Source organism: Rhizophagus irregularis, chromosome 24 (genome assembly GCF_026210795.1).
Source record: "Rhizophagus irregularis chromosome 24, complete sequence".
Lineage (NCBI taxonomy): Eukaryota > Fungi > Glomeromycota > Glomeromycetes > Glomerales > Glomeraceae > Rhizophagus > Rhizophagus irregularis.
The window spans coordinates 426,682-446,679 of NC_089452.1; the positions used below are offsets into that span (position 1 = coordinate 426,682).

A 19,998-nucleotide genomic window follows, 5' to 3' on the forward strand; every position below is an offset into this window, starting at 1 on the left:
ATTAAATTAATGTAAGTTTCGGATGGAATTCTTTCCCATTCTTGAAATATTCAAAATTGCAAGAGTTAATGACATAGTGTAACTCAAAATTTTTGATGTGAATTACTAGTGGTTAATTTTCTAAGTATTAGTTATTTACTGATCTAGTAGTATATAAATGTGTCATCATCCTTTTACTTATCGCTGTTGTGTTTCTGGTTCTCCAGTAAAATATTCATTATAGTGATCTCAAATTACTATTCTGTGTAATGCATTTATATATTGATCAGCTGGTTCAAGCCCTATGTAACCTTAAGTTGTTTATTTACCGATGTTGGAGACATTTTTCTTTGTTTTACTATAGCTAAGATGTCTTCAAATGCAACTAATATAGAACGAAGAAATGACAACAACAAAAACAATAAAATCTGCTTTAACTGCAAACGGCCCAGACATTACGCGAGGAACTGTAGAGCACCTAGAACACCTAGAACACCTAGAGAAGTTAAATCCAAACCACTCACAACTAGAAGCCAAAATACACGTATCTCTAAACGTACACGCGTCTTTAAACACAAAGAAACGAAATCAAAGAAGAAAGTAGCATGGAGCGAAGAAGATGATGTAAGCAGTTCTTCAGTTGTCAAAGAAAACCACGTATCCAATCTTGAATCTTTCATCCTTTAAAAGATATCGCCAAGAAATTATCAAGTATGCCAGGACATACGCTAATGCTGAACAGGAGGTTTTTTCCATTCCGGGTACTTCAGTCATCGAAGACGTACAATATGCAATTTCTCTCCTTAATGAACAATATAAAGCCGAAACCTGGCCAGATCAGTTCAAACCAAAATATGATCTCTCGCTTACGGAGTCTCCATTAAAGCAAGTCAATTGTCCTCTTGTTTTTCTTTTTACCTTTATTTTTAATTTTATATATTTTAGGGAGGTCTTGGTTGCGGGCAGAAACCTGATAGAATTCTCAAACTTAACAGCAAAATTACATCAAGAGCTTAATTACGATCCTTATTGGGCTATTAATGAAACCTCAAGGATCCTTTCAAAAATTAGGGGAGTAGCGTATGATGATGATGACCTTGAATGGTATGACCTTGGAGAGCGTGATAACTCTATAGAAGGTTTGTACACCAAAAAGTATATCTATCGATTCTAACATTAAAATAACATATTAACAAGGCTATTATATCAACAAATTAGTCGATAATAAATAAATCTATGGTGTTCGTACGTTATCGTTGATATACTTATGCATGAATATAATAATATAAGGATGTTGAAAGAAGTACAAATACTTTTGATTGCTCATATATGCTTGTAATTCGTTTAAAATAAATAAAAATTAATTGCAATTTGTGTAGTTTTTTTTACTAGTGTATTACCGTATGTAGTGTTTGCATAATAATATTTTCTGTTCAGATTTTCATTGCAACAAAGATATGCGTACTACAGGGCTGTGTGACAGAATTATTAATAATATGTCCAAAGAAGTACTCACGATGAACCGCAATATTAAGAAATTTGTTTTATTCATTTAACATCCGGCTGGCCCTTTCTCACGTATTATTTTACAAAAATATAATAAACATTTTACTTCGATTTTTTTAAATATGTGCGTGTATTTACAAGTGACATTAATTAATTACATTTGCTTTCATATTCTACTAACCTAACATAGCTATACAGTAGTTACGAATCTGTTTTCACGCCGAACAAGAAGGCGTAATCGAATAAAAATGAATTTGGATTTAGTAGTGTGTAATCTTGCTTATAATCTGCCTAAACACTTGTAAAAATGGATTTAGATAACGCCCCTAATAGGGATGAATTATATGAAAGGATAGGAAAAGCATTAGCCTTTTTAAAACATAAACATGATAATGAAACACCAGAAATGTGGTACTCTCGTGTTCGTGGACCATTTACAGAAGAATTACCAAACAATCCAAACAATCCCCAGACTTTACTTTAACCCAACATCGTTATTTTCTGATTATCACTAAAAAAAGAATATGTACAATTTTTAATCTTTTAACGAGCACACTTTTACCTTCCGAAGCAAGGAATACTTGAAGAGTACCCAGGCATCTTTTCTAAGAATGGTTATATTGAAATGCGTGCAAAATTTCATGAAGAAGGTAAAGGTTTCATCCTTCCGGAATAGAAACAATTATATATATTGCACTGTATGTGACTCCCTAGTATTCATTCCTGAAAAGCATATAGCTTGCTCTCGCTATGCAGATAATCACATGAAGAGATGCATTAGTAGAGACACTATTTCTAATGAACGTGCAAAAAGAGAAGAAATTCATTCTCCAGTCTATTAATAGAAGCATCTGGCAATATAAATAATATATAGTGTGTAACAAAAAAAACTGGAAATTCATTTAAATTACAAAAATATGTATAGTTCACATAAAATAGATCGAAAATATAGATAATGAATATACCATACATACATATCATACTCATTATCGTTGTACCGCTCTTCGCTCTTTCAGCTGTAATGAAAAAAATACTGGAAAATTTAATTCTTTGATCTTTGATCTTGATAAAAAGAGATTAAGATTATTGGAGAAGTTAACTCAAAAAGCCGGTTGTTAAGAATATCATTTTGTTTCGCATTATTTTCCTAAAGGAATTATAAATTTATTAACCTCAATTGATATGAAATTGGAACTAATATAACTTGGATATAGAAACAATTCAAAAATCAGTTTGGGTGCGCCGAAGATTTTAGTTGATCCTTCTTATTCTGGATCAGGAATAGTAGTTGAATCCTCTGGTGAATAAATTGTGATTTTCCATCGTATTGCAATGAGTCCAGATTTGAGTCAAAAATCACAAGAGCGGTTAAAGAATTTAAGTGAATTCGTTGATGATGAAAGTAATGTAAAAAAATTAATGTAACAAATATTGAACGTGAAATAGAATCTGCAGACAAACTTATCCGTACATTTATGAATGGATTTTTTGTAAGGTTTTATTATTCGTAAATCAAGTTATGTGTAAATGTTGTAAGTGCCATTAATACTTCTAATCTAGACGCTAATGTTAATAGTAAAGTATAAAAACGAAAAGCACTAAAAAGTTTAAGACGATGCTTAATGAAAGCGATGATGTGATTTAAATTAAGTGGACAAAAGAAAGAGAAAAAAAAAGACGTACTTGTGTAATTAAATAGGTAATTAATATATAATTATTGATACATTTCCCATTGAAAATAAGCGAACCAAATTTTTTTTTATTTTAAACGGTAAAAAAACGTCAAGAAACTTTATCACTATAAACTAAAAATTAAACCCGAAAAAATTTAATTTACTTTAAATCAGCTATTTTCATCGCACGCGTCTATTATTTTGAATTTTATATAAAGATAATGCTTATATTACCTCTTAATTGGGAATTTCCAAGTCGATTAATTGAGAATCGCAAGCTATTAAAACAATAAAAATTAATATCATAAAATTTTTTATTTATAATAAATTTTAAAATAGAAAATACCTTCATCATTAATATATTAATATACGAAGTTAAAATGGATGAATTAACAGGTTTTGGTAATAAATTACTAAACGTAACGCTCTCAGCATCCGAATTCTTTTCATATGAAGTTAAAGTATTTGGTATTTCTTTATCAGCTTCTTTAAATGCTTCTTTAAATGCTTCTTTAAATACTTCTTTAATTTCTTTTCCTTTTATAACCGACTTATCTTTTGCTCCTCTAATAGAAGAATACCAAAAAGAAAATATATCATATAATTCATCAGTTGTTGGTTTTTCATTTGAATTAGCGTTCATATATTTATTCCTTTTCCAAATTCTGATCTAAGTCCATTATATATTACTAACGCTAAATTTAAATCATGTCTTTTATTGTAAAAAGGTGGTTTTCTAGAAACACACCGAAACTATAAATATCAACAGATAATGTATATGGTTCTCCATTTAAGACTTCTGGAGCAATATTTGGCATTACTCCGTATATTTTTATCATCCGACTTCTGTTCAATTGCTGGTTCAGATAATCCATAGTCTGAAAGATAAGATGTAACTTTATTATTAATTTGTAAAATTTTTCCAGTATGTAAATCTTTATGACAATATCCAAATTCATGTAAGCTTATTGATATATGATATAACATTTTTATTCATAAATTCTACAGTTTTTGGGTCTTTGGTTAATTCATAAAAAGATAATTTATTTTAAATAAGCTCCAATGTATTTTAAGCTATATTTACAATAAAAAAAATTTAATGATTTTTAATATTAGACAATAAAAATAAATTAATTAAATTAGATATAATATAATATAGAAACATACTTCGCTTAAATATTCGTCTGTTATATTCTGTGATCCATTTAGCCTTTTCAAGGGAACTTTCTTGGTTTAGGCTCATGGTACCCATTCAAGAAATAAGCTACTATATACTTCTTTAGTTGGGTTTATACATTGTATCTCTTATGTATCTCTTATTAACTAAGATTTCCACTGATCCATCCACACCATAATTCTTCAGTAAAGGTTTATTGCAATACGAACAAATGTTGTATCGGTGTCTTTATCTGAGATATTTAATTTGTTAAACTCGGTTTCCATTTGTTATTTTTGAAATTTGTTTACTAAAAAAATTTTTTACAAAAATTACGCATAAGTTGTATGAAAGGAGTATTATATTACAGTATTACAAACCGATGTTAGTGAATGTTTAAATATAAAATTAAAATTAGATAAATAAATATATAAATATAATTTCTTTGAGAAAGAATTGATGTGTATATTATTAAGTTTGGTAATTATAAAAGTATAGAGTCAATAAATTTACATTATATAACACTTACAATTTTTTCAAAAAAATTCAATTTACTGTATGAGAAATCTATATTACCAAAATCATGATTATAGCTTAATAGAATTTTTTTAATGTTCGTCTCTAACCTTGTTGCGCCTATATGTGATACTTTTGAAGAAAATCGAGGCGATATGGTTTTTTTCAAGATCGATTGAATGATATTTAAATTAATACATTACGTATTTATAATTTTATATGAATATTAACATTAACGGTTAAATTTTACATTTACAGTCTAACCTCGATATACCGATATTCGATATACCGATATACTATTAAAAACTTGTTATACCGATAAAATTTTATTTTCCCACTATATGTGAGGACATATAAATATCGGTATAACTTTGATATAACGATATTTTCTAAAAATTTCATATATGTCCCGACATATCGTTATATAAAGGTTTGACTGTATACAGTAGAAAGAAGGAAATATTTTATGATTTAACAAGATCTTGGATAATCCAGTGATTTATATATAGCTGCGCGGCATGCGCCACCAATTTGGTGGGGGAATCTTACCGTGTGGTAAGATTCCTCATTTGGTGGTGATACAAGGGTTAATTAAATAGTTAAATATAGTGTCTATCCAAAAAACGCGTAAAAAAATACATTTTTTCGAGTGTATTAACTAATAACTTTACAAATTTACGTTTATTCTCCTATTATACTATATTTTCTTCAAAACTCAACTATCAACACTAGCCAACATGTTTAGTTCCGCTTCTGCGACACCATCTAATTTATCACTTGACTTACCTTCTTATATGAATAGTTCAACTTCAATTGACTCTATGGAAGTTGATCCTTTTTCAGAAGAACTCCATCTTACAAAATCCCGTCCTACTTCACTTCAACGTAATACGCGACAAGTTGATTCCGATTCTGACGATTTGAATGGATTAGCAGAACTAGAATTAGAGCTAAAATGCTTTGTTTGTAAGGACTTTTATAATGTCCCCATGTCGTCAAAATGTCAACATACGTTTTGTGCTGGGTGTATAAAGTTTGATTACAATAACAAAACAACTGCGTTATGTTGTCCTATTTGTGAAAATTCTTTTACAACATTTACACAACTTTATAAGAATACTGTGATAGAAGAGCTTATTAAAGAATACAAAACTAATAGGTATCCCATTGGGTATACTTGAGAGCGCGTTTATTATTTATATTGTATAACATGTGCTCGTTTTATTCACATATTATATAATTTAGGGGATTAATTATGAATTTATACACTCTTGGTAAACAAGCTAAAAGAAGAATAAGTGGTGGCGAAGGGAAAGCACCAGATTCTTTCAAGTCAATTCCAGATTGTAATTCCGATTTTTTATCGGTTGAAGAAAAAACTATATCAAAACGTATATTGGAAAAATCGTTTAATATAAATGATAGCGATAATAACGAGCAAAAGAGGCGACGAATAAATGATAATGAAAATAAGAACTCAATCAAGCTATTTAAAAAGCCAAAAATGGCGTATTCCGTATTGAATGATAGAAAATTGAAGAATCTATTAAAGGTAATTCTAATAAATTTTATAATTACAAGTGTCGCAATTTAACAATACTTTTAAATTATAAAGGATGAGGGTTTGTTAACCCACGGAACTAAAAATGAAATGATAGCTCGTCATTCTTATTTCATAAATCTTTATAATGCAAACGTCGATGCGACAAACCCAAAAAGTAAAGGAGACTTATTAAGAGAAGTGAAAAAATGGGAAAAAGCTCAGCAGAGCAACGAAGCAAAAAATGCTAATTTAATTAAGAAGTCATTAACCAATCCGGAAGAAATCAATTTTTATGATATCCTTTTTATATGTTTTATTTGTATATTTGGTTTTTTAGGATTTTATTATGCCTTAATTAAAATCTGTTTTTACCTCATAAATATAGAGAACATTATGCAGAATTGATCCAACAAGCCAGAAACAACAAGAAGCGGAAGGAAATGTTTCGCTAAGATTTGAAACCCAATTGTCTAGCTTTACTTCACTTCGGTTAGCACAATTAAATTTAATATTGTATAATTATATACTGATGCCAATAAATCAAATCCTTATAATAATAATTTTAAGTTTACAAAATAGATAGATTTTCTAATTAAATTATTAAATTTAATAATAATTATTTCAGCCTGTATTTAAAAATAAATTTTCTTGTTCCCATCTCCTCGAACCTACCCGTCTTCCCGAAATTTACAAAAAAGTATAAAACATTAATAAAATAGGGTAAATCTATATCCAGCCCCCATGTGTGATGCGCTTTATCTCAAAAAGGAAATTTTTATGCCGATCATTTAATTCTGGCCAGAATTAACAAAAAAAAAACCGAATAAGTAAACTTGCAAAGCAGGCAAAATAAAAAAGTTTTTATATTAAGAATTTCTTTTTTACAAATTTTTGCTAGATTTAAGCATCATACAAGAGGGTAAAAAACATATTTATCCAATAAAATAGACTAAATAAATTGAAGCTTTAAAGTTTTAAAAACCTATTCTAAAGGGAGCATACAAAATAAATAGAGAAATATTAATATATTTCTTAAAAATGTAAAAACATAAGGCCATAAATTTTTATTGAAATATTGTAATTTAAATGTTCAAAATATTCAAATAACTTTATTTGTTACTAAATAACAAAGGTAAACCATTACTAAAAAAATATTATATAAAATGAATAATAATAATAAATTTTTTAACTTTTTAAGGAGAGTTGATTAGAACTTTAAATAACAAACCAGTTGTTATTACATTTTTAGAAGATGTATACAATACCTAATGAATACTATTAGATAAATGTATTTGCAATCAAAAAAGAAGATTTCTGAATAAAAGTTAAAGAAATATATATGGCTAAACTACAACAATGTGTAAATATATGTAAATATAAATATAAATAGAAATTTTCTTTTATTTATTTAAATTATTTTTAATAAATGCATTATAAATAAAAAGCTGCCATTAGTAAAAATTATTTAATTTATAAAAAAGTTAATATATACTATTTTATTATGTAAAATTCATACATGAAACTGAAATTAAACTTTAAAAACTAAAATATTTTAGCTTTAAAGGTTTATATTATATAATGATTAAATAATATATATAAAACTTTGAAATGTAATAGCTTCATCATTATTGATCTAATTGCAATACTTTTATAACCATTCAAATCTTCTCAATGAGGCAAATCTAATGGTATATGTTTCATTTAAATCTGATCACTAGATATTGATATTGTAAATTTTGAATATTCATATTAGTTATTAATTATAATAATCACATGCTACAATGTAATTTTGGCTAATTTTGACCATTTTGACTTAAGATGGGCAATTCAAATTATTTTAGTTTTATGTATAGCAGAATTTGCAAAAAAAATAACCCATAATGGTGGTTTTGTTATGTCACTTATGTGATAATATTGAATAGATAATTAACAAATGATCAAAATGATTGGCAATAATGTGATAATATGAGGATATTCCACCCTGTTATAGAGAAGGAATTCATTTATAAAGGATGCATATGCATTTATGAAGGTATTATGTAATTTGAATTGTTGCAATAAAATAAATGAATAGATTATAATAATACTATATAACCGGATTAAGTTTTATTATTAAAATTATTATTTTTATTTTTTTAATACTTTCAAGAGATACATTCCAATTTTTCATTTTCAATTTCATTTGAGTAAATTTTATTATTTCAAATTATTTTATAAAAATAAAATAATATATACAAATGTCTGATTTGTCTTTTTATTTGATTGTATTTTCTGATTAGGACTTTGTTTATTTTATTTATACGTACAATAGATCTCTGTAATAGCAATTCATTTTATTTTCAATAAAACATTTTTTTTTAGCTTATTAAAACTATGTAATAGGACAGTAATAAAGCAGGGTTATTTATAATGTACTATAATATTAGTGAAGTTTTAGGACAAAATATTATGCAATAAGGTGAATTGTGGATAAATAATAGATAAAACAAAAACATACAAAAAAAAATCATGATTAGTAAAGAAAATTATAAAAGTTGTTTACTATATAAAGTATAATTAATGAAAGCATTAATTATCTTTAATAAATGTAAAATGAAAAAATGCAAAATAATCAAAATTTTGCTTATTAATGTATATAAGTTATACAATAAATTGCAATAAATATTCAGCCCTTTTCGTAACCATGGCCATGATCTACAGCTCATCACAATTAACGAATAAATATTTGGGTTTGCTCATGCTGACTTTGATTTAAAATTAAGGGATCTATTTTCAGCTAAATTACTCGCAGTAGTGTTACAGTATATCTACAATCTGACATTAAAACATGAAATAACACAGAAATATAAAATCACGTGGTGAATATTATTCGCGTTTTTAACGCGCGAAAATAAAAAAACTCGTTAATTGATATTCAATTCCAATTTTCCCGTTTTTTTCGTTTTTTCCTTGTTATTTGTATTTTAACTTGACGTTGGTAAAAAAAAAAATTATATATATATTTAATTTATATTTTGATTTAGAATAAAACGAAATGTTGAGACGAAACACTACCATTTTTACGAACGTGATACGCGAACTTGGACTTCAAAATGACGAAGTAGAAATTAAAACAAAAGCTTTTGAAATTCAAAAGGAAGTCGAAAGAAAAATAGACTCCAAACTTATTACACATTGGCATAGTTGTAAACCTGCACTTTGTATTCACGTCGCGTGTGAAATGTATAATATATTCCATTTTTTTTTAAAACAAGGAGAAAATATATTTAACGTTTATGACTAATTTGGTTCTTTTTTTTTTACAAAGGTTAAAAATTCCATTTGATAAACGTTCAATAGTAAAACTTGCAAGTACAACGGAACAAAATTATTCTTCTTCTCTTTCTTATATCAAGAAAAATTTAAACATTTCCACTTTAAGTTTTGAACTATTAGCGTCACGTTTTGGATGTCCAAAAACTTTACCATACCTTGAATCAATGTTTGAAATTTTTAAAAATAATTGGACAAAAGATTTGACAAGTGCTAATATTAAAGCAATAGATTGGGATGATGACGTATTTAAAGTTGCAATATTTTGGTGTGTTTGTAAGGCGTTTAAAGTAAGTATTTTAGTTTATGTAGTATCATGTATATATATATAGTACATAAAGTATTTATATATTATCTATCGTCTATAAATATCGTCTACATGTTTACATGTTAATACAAGTTAATCAGGTAAACTTATTTTTAATCACATGTAGGATCTTCAAAATCGAATAACTTTACAAGAGTTAATTGATCTACCAGAGATTACAATTACTCGTGCTGAATCAAACAAATATACAAAACTTGTTGAAACCTATTGTAAGAGTTACATCGATGAACTTAGATCACAAAAAAAAGCTGGACTTAGATTAGCATTAAAAAAACCAGTACCTCTTAAAAAAAAATCCAAACCTAAAGGTAATGAAAGTAAAACGAATGATAATGGTAAAGAGACAAAAAGAGGTAGAAAACGAAAATTGCAAGATGAAGAGAAAAACGTACAACATGAAAAAGATGAAGATGATGAGGAAACAATCTCAAAATCGGTAGATAATGAAGAAGAAGAAATTTCTTGTATCGGATCGTGTGTTTCACAGGGAGAAATGGTAAATATATTTTTTTTTATTACGAGTAACATGATAATAGTATATGTATCATGATAGTAATATATGTATTAAAAAATTTTATGATATTTTAGAAAATCGTCAATTACTGGGAAACGCAGTTATATAGTGATTATCTAGACTGGCGTGAAAAGATTATGCAAAAAATATCCGAAAAAGAATAAAATGGATAGAAAAATGATTATAATTATATAATTTTAATTGATAGATGAATGCTTTTTTGTAAAAATAGTAAAAAATAGTTTAGAACATAGATAATAAATCATCAAAATAGATTGAAATAAATTGTCAAACTAGATAAATTGTCAAAATAAGTTGTCGAGGTAAATTGTCAAAATAATTGTTGAGATGTCAAAACAAGTTGTCAAGCAAAATAAGTTATCGAGATAAATTGTCAAAATAAGTTATCGAAATGCCAAAACAAGTTGTCAAGTAAAATAAGTTGTCAAGATAAATTGTCAAAATAAGTTGTAGAGATGTCAAAACAAGTTGTCAAGCAAAATAAGTTATCGAGATAAATTGTCAAAATAAGTTATCGAAATGTCAAAACAAGTTGTCAAGTAAAATAAGTTGTCAAGATAAATTGTCAAATAAGTTATCAGGCAAAATAAGATCAAGCAAAGTAAGTTGTCGAGCAAATAAGTTGTCGAGATAAATTTGATCAAGCAAAATAAGTTATCAAGATAAATTACCAAATTTCGAAATGTCAAAACAAGTTATCAAGCAAAATAAGATCAAGCAAAATGAGTTGCAGAGATAAATTGATCAATTATCAAGATATTACCAAATTATTATTTTTAATATGTGTGTATACATATTATATATTATTATAAACATGAAATATTAAGATTCTAATACTTTCATTTTGATAAACTGCAATCTATCCATATCCGATCAATAACAATAAAAAAAAAAAGTTTTTACTAATACTTTCATATAATTATTTAATTAATCAAATATTGTTGAATCAATCATTAAAACAAAAGTGGGGATTATTTTTTAAAAAATTTCTACCATTTAAAATTAAATTATATATATTAAAAAAAAAAAAAAAATGAAAATTATCAAAATTATCTAAAAAAAAATTATTATTTTTTTTTTCATCATCATCTTTCTTACCTTATTTAGATTTTCCATTTTCACTAAAAATAGCTAATAAACTATTCCAAACTACATTTGGATTCTGAGAAGCATCAACACTTGACCAAATACCTTTCTTTTTATAATAATCAACTACAGGAGTAGTTTGTTGATGATAAGTAAGTAATCTTTTCTTTAAAGTTTCAGCATTATCATCAGAACGTTGAATTAAAGGTTCACCAGTAACATCATCCTTATCAGAAACTTTTGGTGGACTTGAAAGGGGAAAGAAAGGAAATAAAAAATAATTAATATTTTAATAAATCAAAATAAAAATACTATTATAATGAAAACAAGATTACTTGAAAATTTTGTGATAAGTTCTACCACTAGAAGGATGAATCAAACGACCAGTAATACGTGAAACCAATAAATTATCATCAATAACTAATTCAACAGCATGATTAAGTTTTTTCTTATCTTTATCAAGCATAGAATCAAGTTTTTCAGCTTGTTTTACAGTACGAGGGAAACCATCCAAAATGAATCTAGAATAAATAAATAAATAAATTATTATAATCGTTACTAATGACGTGTATCGTGTATACGTAGATAACATACCCATTTTTACATTCAGGATTATTATTTAATTCATCATGAATCATATCAACCATAATTTCATCAGAAACCAAACCTCCAGATTCCATAATTTTTTTAGCTTCTAAACCTAATTTAGTTTTAGCAGCTACCTGTGAACGTAACATATCACCTGTAGCCAAATGACAAACACAAAATTTTTCCTTTATTCTTGGAGATTGAGTTCCCTTACCTAAGGGGTGGGATGGAGTGGGGGGTGGGAGAAAAAAAAGTGAACATCAATAAAAAAAATCATCAATAAAAAAAAAATCCAAAAAAGATCAATTAAAAATTCACTAAAATAATTCACAATACATACCGGCACCTGGGGGACCCATAAGTACCATTCTTAATTCCTGTTGATCCTTTGATTTAAATAATTTTCCTTTTACATCATTCTCAATTTTTTCGATACGTTCATGAATAGATTGTAATAAACCTTTTAAATGGATTATTTCGTCAAGGTTTACAATATTATTTCGATCAGTATTTGATCCTGAAACCATTTTTTTAAACGTTAAAAAAGCTCCACTTTGAAGAAATTAAAAGAGGAGACTTTTAAAAAAAAAAATAGAAAAAGAAATAAAAGAATAAAAAAGTGAAATCTCGGAAAAATTTACATTTAATAAATCTAAAAAAAAAAAAAAAATTAAATTTGATTTTCTTTTTAGTGATACAAAATGATACAAAAATGACTAAAAGATTGACCAATGAGAACAATGATAATTAAGACACGTTTATTTCATAAGAAAATTATTTAAAAAAGGATAATGAAAAATTATCTTAATTTGGTATATTTGTTTTATGCATCCGATATAAAACCCATGTGGTATTATTTGATTGGCAAAAAAATTGGATGATATAATAATTACAAAGGATTGATATTCGGGATATACGGGATTACGAATAGGGATATGGAAATATAGGGATATACTACGGGTAAGAATTAAGGAATTATCTAGAAGTAATTTTGGTTTACATATTATACATATTATTACATGTCATATATGTCATAACGAATGCAACATAAAAACTCAAAAAAGAAAAACAAAAAAAAATGATCAAAAAAAAAGTTTTTTTGATTACAAAGAAATAATTTACTTTGAAACGCATATTTTTACCTATTTTAATCATTATAATGAAAAATGAATGAAATATATATAAAAATATTATGCATAAAATAATCATGAGTTTTAAAATGAAAATTTTTTTAATGAATTAACTCAATTAATTAATTAATTGAGTTTATATAAAAGTGTTGGGGAAAAACATGTTAGATTTTGATTACATACATTACATAAAGTAAACAACAAGCCCCGAAAAAAAAAAACCAAAAATTATTTTAACATATTAATCACAGCCTTTGTTCACATGTAAACTCAGGATAAGATGATTCGACTTTTTTGAGAGATGAGAGATTTTCAGATGATTGTAATGAACATTCATTATGACATTTAGGAGTCAAGGATTTTAGGATAATCGAATATATCATAATCGTAATCAATAATATTATTTATTACTTCCAATTAAAAATAGTATTTTACTCATGTTTAAATATTAAATAATTTCACGTGTAAATTTGTAAAAATTAAAGTTGTTAATAATAAACCATTCAAATTTCACACGTTTTTCAATGAATTACCAATCCACATTACCATTTCAACACGTTTCCTTTTCCAATTTCAAAATGATCATCCCTATTTCCTTTTTTTATGTAATTAAAAATAATTATAAACAATAAATAAAATAACGTTTTTTTTTTTTATTATTATTATTTTTATTTTTTTGCGGGGTAAAAAAAAAAAAAAATCATCGAAAAAATAAAAATCATCGAGAGATTAAAACATGTGAATACTTTTCTTTTTTTATTGGTCCAATACTTGTTCAAACTTGGTAATGAGGTAATCGCGTTCTTTTAAAAAAAAGGCTTATAAATTTATTTTTCTCAAATAAAAATAAAAAAATAAAATATATATACGAAAAAAAAAAAAATTTTTTTTTGTTTAACAAAAACAAATGAAAAAAAAGAATAATTCGATATTTTTTTAATATTATCAATTATTTAATTATTTGGTGTAATTAAAAATTCCCTAAGAAAAAAAAAAATTTCAAATTTTTATCGTTTTTATCGTTTTTTATAGTTTATATATGGAATATCAAAAAAACGATCATAATTAATAAAATGACGTGATTGTCGTGATTATTAATAATACAAATTTTTACTGGATAAACCTTGAATAAAAAAAAAGATCTCGATTAATAAAAATTTGTCATAATGAACTCATTTTTTTTTTACTAATGAGAAAAAAAAATAAGCGTCAAATAAAGTGATACAAAATTTAGTGTGTAGTTTTTTCATGAGAAAAGGCAGATAAAGGCGCAAATAAACTGCGAGGTTTGCGGTCAAATGTTAAGCATACTGCGTTAAAAAAGTGTGAAATATTAGATATTTCACAAGATAATAGATAAGAAAACAACCAAAATACTTAATGCGGATAAAAAAAAACAGGTTTTTACGTTTATTTTTTGAATATCTTTTTTTTTTATTTTTAACGATAAAAAAGATTTATCATATTTATCATATTTATCATATTTATTGATTTTATATTTATAATATTTATATATCACAAAATTCACAATCTTTTTTAATCTTCACTTTAAAAGGTATTTTTTGTAACTCTAATTATGATGAATACAGATGTCAAAACTTTTATACGATAAAAAAAAAAGTTAGATTTTCGGAGATATTATTTCATTATTTATATTAATTTTTTTTTTTGTGATTTCAACTAAAACTAATTTATTAATAAACAATTCAAGTAAGTGGCAAATCGTGGCTTTAAAAATAGTAGGGTGAATTTTTTTTTCAATGGATCCTTTTTTTTTTTTAATCGGATTCTAAAATTCCGAAGTTTTCCATTTTTTTCTTCTTGTTTCTCAAAAAATTTTTTCCTTGGGGAAAAATTTTTATTTTTTATTTATTTATTTATTTTTTTTTAATGGGTATATTTTATGAGCGTGAGACTTTTTAATTATAATCTTCAAAGGTCATGAACACGAACGAAAATCAATTAATCGGATGTTCTTTTCCATTAAAGTAACACATTATAATATAATAAATAAAATATATATATATATATATATATTTAATATAATCCAAAATGAATATAATCCAGTACGTTTAAAAAATGCAAATCATAATCACTCATATGATAAAATGTAACAAAGATCCCCAAAAATTTTCCCCAAAATATTTTATTACTTGATTTAGATTTTTGTTCCAATTATTTTTAATTTTAAAATAAATAAATATAATAAATTCCCCAAATTCCCCAACGGTACGTTTATAATTGTATTGTATAAATAAAAAAAAAAATTTTTTTATTTACAAATTGTTGTTGAAGTTCTGCATAATCCTTTTTTTTCGGTGCATTACATCATGATTTTATAATAATATAAGTATAGTATATATAGTATATACATATTATAAATATATATATATTATGTACATGTACTATATACACACTACATAACATACATCAGTATCACACAGTTTTTAAACACGCTCTATCAACTCCATTGTAATATATTGTAATATTTTCCCTCCCCCCAAAAAAAAAAAAATTTCCGTATAAATAAATCCTTTCTTCCTTATCATCATTTTCCGAATTTTTTTTCTTTTCCTTTTGATCCGTTTTTTTTTCCTCTCTTCTTAAATCTCTCTCCATTGAAATAATAATTATTATTGTTATTTTATTTTTTTTTTCAAAAAAAAAAAAAAAAAAAAAAAGAAAAGTACAAATATGTCTCGTAATAATTCTTGGTGGAATTTTTCTTATTCAGAACAAAATTTAATCGAACAAAATAACAATAATAATAATAATAATAAAATTATTATAAATAATAATAATAATAATATTTTGGAAAATAATAATATTTCCTCTTCTACAATTAAAGTTCGTCCTCGTTCTGATAGTATAACAAGTGAAACAACGGACGTTTCGGATAACGCTTCAACTACTACTACTTTGGTTGAACCTTTAATATCGGATAATAATATTAAAGTTTCCAATGCTATCCCAATACCAAAAAATCATAATTCTCAAGTTAGAAATCATGACGAACATAAACATAAATATTCTTCTTCTATTAGAAGTTGGTGGTCCTTTTCTACTTTAAATACTCCTCAAAAAGATAGTAATATAATACAAAATAATAATATTTCAATGGATGAGAAATTAAGAATGACGAGTTCAAATTTAAATACTGATAAATCTAAATCAATAAGGCATCATGATAAACAACCTTTATTATTAAAACATGATAATGGTTCTTCTGTTAGTATACTTACTCCTATAAATGAGGATGGTCCTGTTATAAAACAAAAAATTATTAATCATGATTCAATTTTACAAGAAAATAAACCGAGATCTTCTTCTCCAACTAATTTAAATAAATTAGTTACTGATTTAAATACTGAAGAGAGTGTAAAATTATCATCTTCTCATTCTTCTTCTTCTTCAACAAAAAATTGGTGGCTATTTGGTGGTGGCGGTGCTTTAAAAGATGCTTCCAGAGATATCTCACGAGATGTTTCACGAGACGATAATATTACTAATAGTAATAGTAACGGTAACAGTAATAATAGTAATAACCATAACAACAATAACTCTAATAATAGCACCGCAAATAACATCACTACAAACAACAACAATAATAGTAAACAGACGGATCAGGTTAATAATCCTGTTTCTTCTAATAAAAGTCATATTTCTTCTTCTTCATCTGATAGTGAAATTTCTTCTTCAAATGATAATCTAAGAAAAAAGAGAGTCACAAAAAATTCTTCTGAAATACGGAGATGGTCATTATTTGGTACTTGGTCTTCTTCTTCAACTACCTTGTTAGATTCATCTAATGATGGTGAAAATAGTAAAAATGCCCATGATGATGATCTCCCCTCAAAATCTGATCCTCTTTTACCTCCTTCATCATCATCATCTTCAAAATCTTCTCATTCAAGTAATAGTTCTTTAAAAGGTGATTCTTCCAAAGAAGATTCAAAGGGTGAAAATAATACTTCGAAAAATGATAAAAAACAAAAACCTTTTAGAAAATCATCTAATCCTTTAGTTAACAGTTTATCTGATAATAATTCTTCTTGGGTACATTTCTTTCAATCAAAAAATGCTAAAAAATTGATCACTGATGGTTCTACTTCTCATCACGTTGAACATGTGGAAAAGAAAGAATTGGAAATTCCTCCTTCCGCTCCTTCTACTCTTTCTGCTCCTAAAAACAAAAAATCTCTTAAAATTACTTCAACTACTGAAATTGAAAAGAAATCCTCTGATACTATAATTGTTACCGCTTCCCCAACTTTAAAACCTGTTCCTGCTAATGTCGTTTTACCTAAATTTGAAGATTTTGTAAGAAATAAACCAAGAAGAAGACCAAATTCAATGGTACAACAAGCTTTACATGCCATAAATTCTTATTTTTTCCCTCCTGAAAGACTATTAGAAGGTACTCTTCCGAAATGGTTGGATGAATTAACTCGTTCAACTGTTGATGTTAAACGTATTGCAATTATTGGAGTTCATGGTTGGTTTCCTGCTAGATTAGTAAGAGCTGTTGTTGGTGAACCTACTGGTACTTCTCCCAAATTTTGTGATATGATGGCCAAAGCTATTTTAGGTTATTTATCACAACATGGAATTTCTCTTCCTAGTGATGCTGTAACTTGTATTCCACTTGAAGGTGAAGGAACTATATCAACTCGTGAAGCCTTACTTCATAAAAATTTGTTAAATAATAAAGTATGGTGCGAAGCTTTATCTTTAGCAGATGCCGTATTTGTTGCTACTCATTCACAAGGTACTCCCGTGAGCACTATACTCCTTTCACGACTTATTAAGGAAGGTCTAGTTCATCCTAAACGACAACGTATTTGTATGTTAGCAATGGCTGGTGTATCACATGGTCCTTTTCCATATTTAAAAGAAAATTATATAATGAAATATTATGTTGGAGCTGGTCGTAGTCATGATGCAGATGCTGCTAGGGAATTATTTGAATTTATGGATTCGGAAACTCTTGTATCAAAAAGATATAGGGAAGCATTAACTACAGTAATTAATTCCGGTGTTAAAATTGTTTATGTTGCTTCCATGGATGATCAAGTGGTACCGGTAAATAATTTAAAATGGTTTTTTAAGTGAAAGTGGTTTTTTAGAAAATATATTTTTTTTAATAATAATATTTTTTTGTTTTTAGTTATATTCTGGTTTATTCAACGGTGTTAATCATCCATCAATAATGCGAGCAATTTATATTGATGGTCCATTGTATCAAGAGAAGGATTTCTTAACTAGTTTAATCGTTTTTGCGATTAAATTACGTAATGCAGGAATATTAGATCATGGTATAATGGTACAATTAAGTGAAGTTGTTGCAGGTTCCATGTATGGTGAAGGTCATTCCGCTTTATATACGGAAATCGAAGTTTATACGTACGTTGTATTTTTAATTATTTTACATACATATATTTCATTAATTATATGCATATACGGTATATTAACACGAAACCATTTAAATAAATAGGTTAGCAGTACGTTATTTATTTGAAACGCCATCACTCGGAGCTTGTGATTTAAAACTTGATCGTTTCGTAGCACAACAGAAAAATAACCCATTTTATTTACCATGGGCTATGCGTGGTGTATTAGAAGACAGAGAAGTTTCAGAATCAATTCATTTAAAATATGAAACCATGAAATTACGGAAACAATATGAAGAATGGGAGCCAACCACAAAAGCAATGAAAGAAGTTAAATTTCGATTAGAACCAATGAGAGATGTTATACTGGGGAGGTCGAAATTATGATAAGAATGGTTAATCTTTATTTGTAAAAAAAAAAAAGGTACTAATGATACGATTTATAAAACAATATATATGTTTGTAAATTCACTACATATTCCCTGATCGTATTTGTATAATACACGCTGGGTAACTGCAATAGTATGTGGTGTGGATATCAACATATAAATATGTATATATTCAAGATGATGGCCGGTCGCGTCAAAAAAAAATCAATTTAGATCTTAGAGAGGGGGTATCAAACATTTTTAAAAGCCATTTTTTATTAAAAAAAAAAAGAAAAAAGAAAAAAAAACACTTAAAAGACATTAGAAATTAAAAAGTAGTTTAGTTTTTTTTAAAAAAGAACTTTTTACATAATTGTTTATTCGATTTTTTTTTTTTTTAAAGGAAAAAAAAAAACTTTTTGTAAATTTGGGATTTTTTTTTTTAAGAAAAATCAAATAACATAACAATTTAATCATCAAGCATCAATCATAAAACTTGTTTTTACAATAATTTTACATTATTAAAAAATCATTTTACTAATAACTAATTCTTCGATAATTATACATACATATCATAATATACATTACATAATTTTTAATATAATAATAAAAACAAAGTAATAAAAGTAATAAATAATATATTATTATTATAATTAACAAAATAAAAAGTTTTCAGGATCAACAAAAAAAGTCAGGTGTAACAACATTTTTTGCAATACATAAAATACATAAATACAGATTGTTCTAAAAAAGTTTTTCATTTTAATTATTTTAAAAATATTTTGTTTGATTATCATTAAATCATTAAATCATTAAATCGGAGATAACCGTTTATTAGACCGTTCGGATTTCAAATAACAATTAAATAGCCACATTATATTGTGAAAT

At 26.2% G+C, this 19,998-nt stretch overlaps 6 protein-coding genes across 6 annotated transcripts; 4 read left to right on the forward strand and 2 right to left on the reverse strand.

Moving 5' to 3' along the window:
• Nucleotides 1–348: 348 nt before the first annotated feature.
• Nucleotides 349–1,969, forward strand: OCT59_015817 (uncharacterized protein; the record flags this gene model as incomplete). The annotated part of the gene is made up of 4 exons (XM_066132063.1): nt 349–603; nt 692–852; nt 925–1,118; nt 1,803–1,969. 4 exons carry the CDS (start codon nt 349–351, stop codon nt 1,967–1,969), a joined length of 777 nt encoding a protein of 258 aa, XP_066003093.1.
• Nucleotides 1,970–3,418: 1,449 nt separating this feature from the next.
• On the reverse strand, nt 3,419–3,801 carry OCT59_015818 (uncharacterized protein; the record flags this gene model as incomplete). The annotated part of the gene is made up of 2 exons (XM_066132064.1): nt 3,419–3,436; nt 3,505–3,801. 2 exons carry the CDS (start codon nt 3,799–3,801, stop codon nt 3,419–3,421), a joined length of 315 nt encoding a protein of 104 aa, XP_066003094.1.
• A 1,662-nt stretch (nt 3,802–5,463) lies between these two features.
• Nucleotides 5,464–6,945, forward strand: OCT59_015819 (uncharacterized protein). The gene is made up of 4 exons (XM_025315933.2): nt 5,464–5,989; nt 6,076–6,382; nt 6,446–6,668; nt 6,746–6,945. Exons 1-4 carry the CDS (start codon nt 5,568–5,570, stop codon nt 6,823–6,825), a joined length of 1,032 nt encoding a protein of 343 aa, XP_025181714.1. The 5' UTR covers nt 5,464–5,567; the 3' UTR covers nt 6,826–6,945.
• Nucleotides 6,946–9,282: 2,337 nt separating this feature from the next.
• OCT59_015820 (uncharacterized protein) lies at nt 9,283–10,834 on the forward strand. The gene is made up of 4 exons (XM_025315934.2): nt 9,283–9,595; nt 9,681–9,975; nt 10,120–10,509; nt 10,602–10,834. Exons 1-4 carry the CDS (start codon nt 9,408–9,410, stop codon nt 10,689–10,691), a joined length of 963 nt encoding a protein of 320 aa, XP_025181715.1. The 5' UTR covers nt 9,283–9,407; the 3' UTR covers nt 10,692–10,834.
• Nucleotides 10,835–11,319: 485 nt separating this feature from the next.
• Nucleotides 11,320–13,458, reverse strand: OCT59_015821 (Adenylate kinase). Its single transcript, XM_025325341.2, has 5 exons — nt 12,563–13,458; nt 12,229–12,436; nt 11,970–12,155; nt 11,647–11,882; nt 11,320–11,537 (listed from the first exon to the last, which is right to left on the reverse strand). The coding sequence occupies exons 1-4, from the start codon at nt 12,747–12,749 to the stop codon at nt 11,648–11,650; spliced, it is 816 nt and encodes a 271-aa protein (XP_025181716.1). The 5' UTR covers nt 12,750–13,458; the 3' UTR covers nt 11,320–11,537; nt 11,647.
• A 2,451-nt stretch (nt 13,459–15,909) lies between these two features.
• On the forward strand, nt 15,910–19,770 carry OCT59_015822 (uncharacterized protein). The gene is made up of 3 exons (XM_066132066.1): nt 15,910–18,434; nt 18,520–18,755; nt 18,847–19,770. The coding sequence occupies exons 1-3, from the start codon at nt 16,047–16,049 to the stop codon at nt 19,127–19,129; spliced, it is 2,907 nt and encodes a 968-aa protein (XP_066003095.1). The 5' UTR covers nt 15,910–16,046; the 3' UTR covers nt 19,130–19,770.
• The last annotated feature ends 228 nt before the right edge of the window (nt 19,771–19,998 follow it).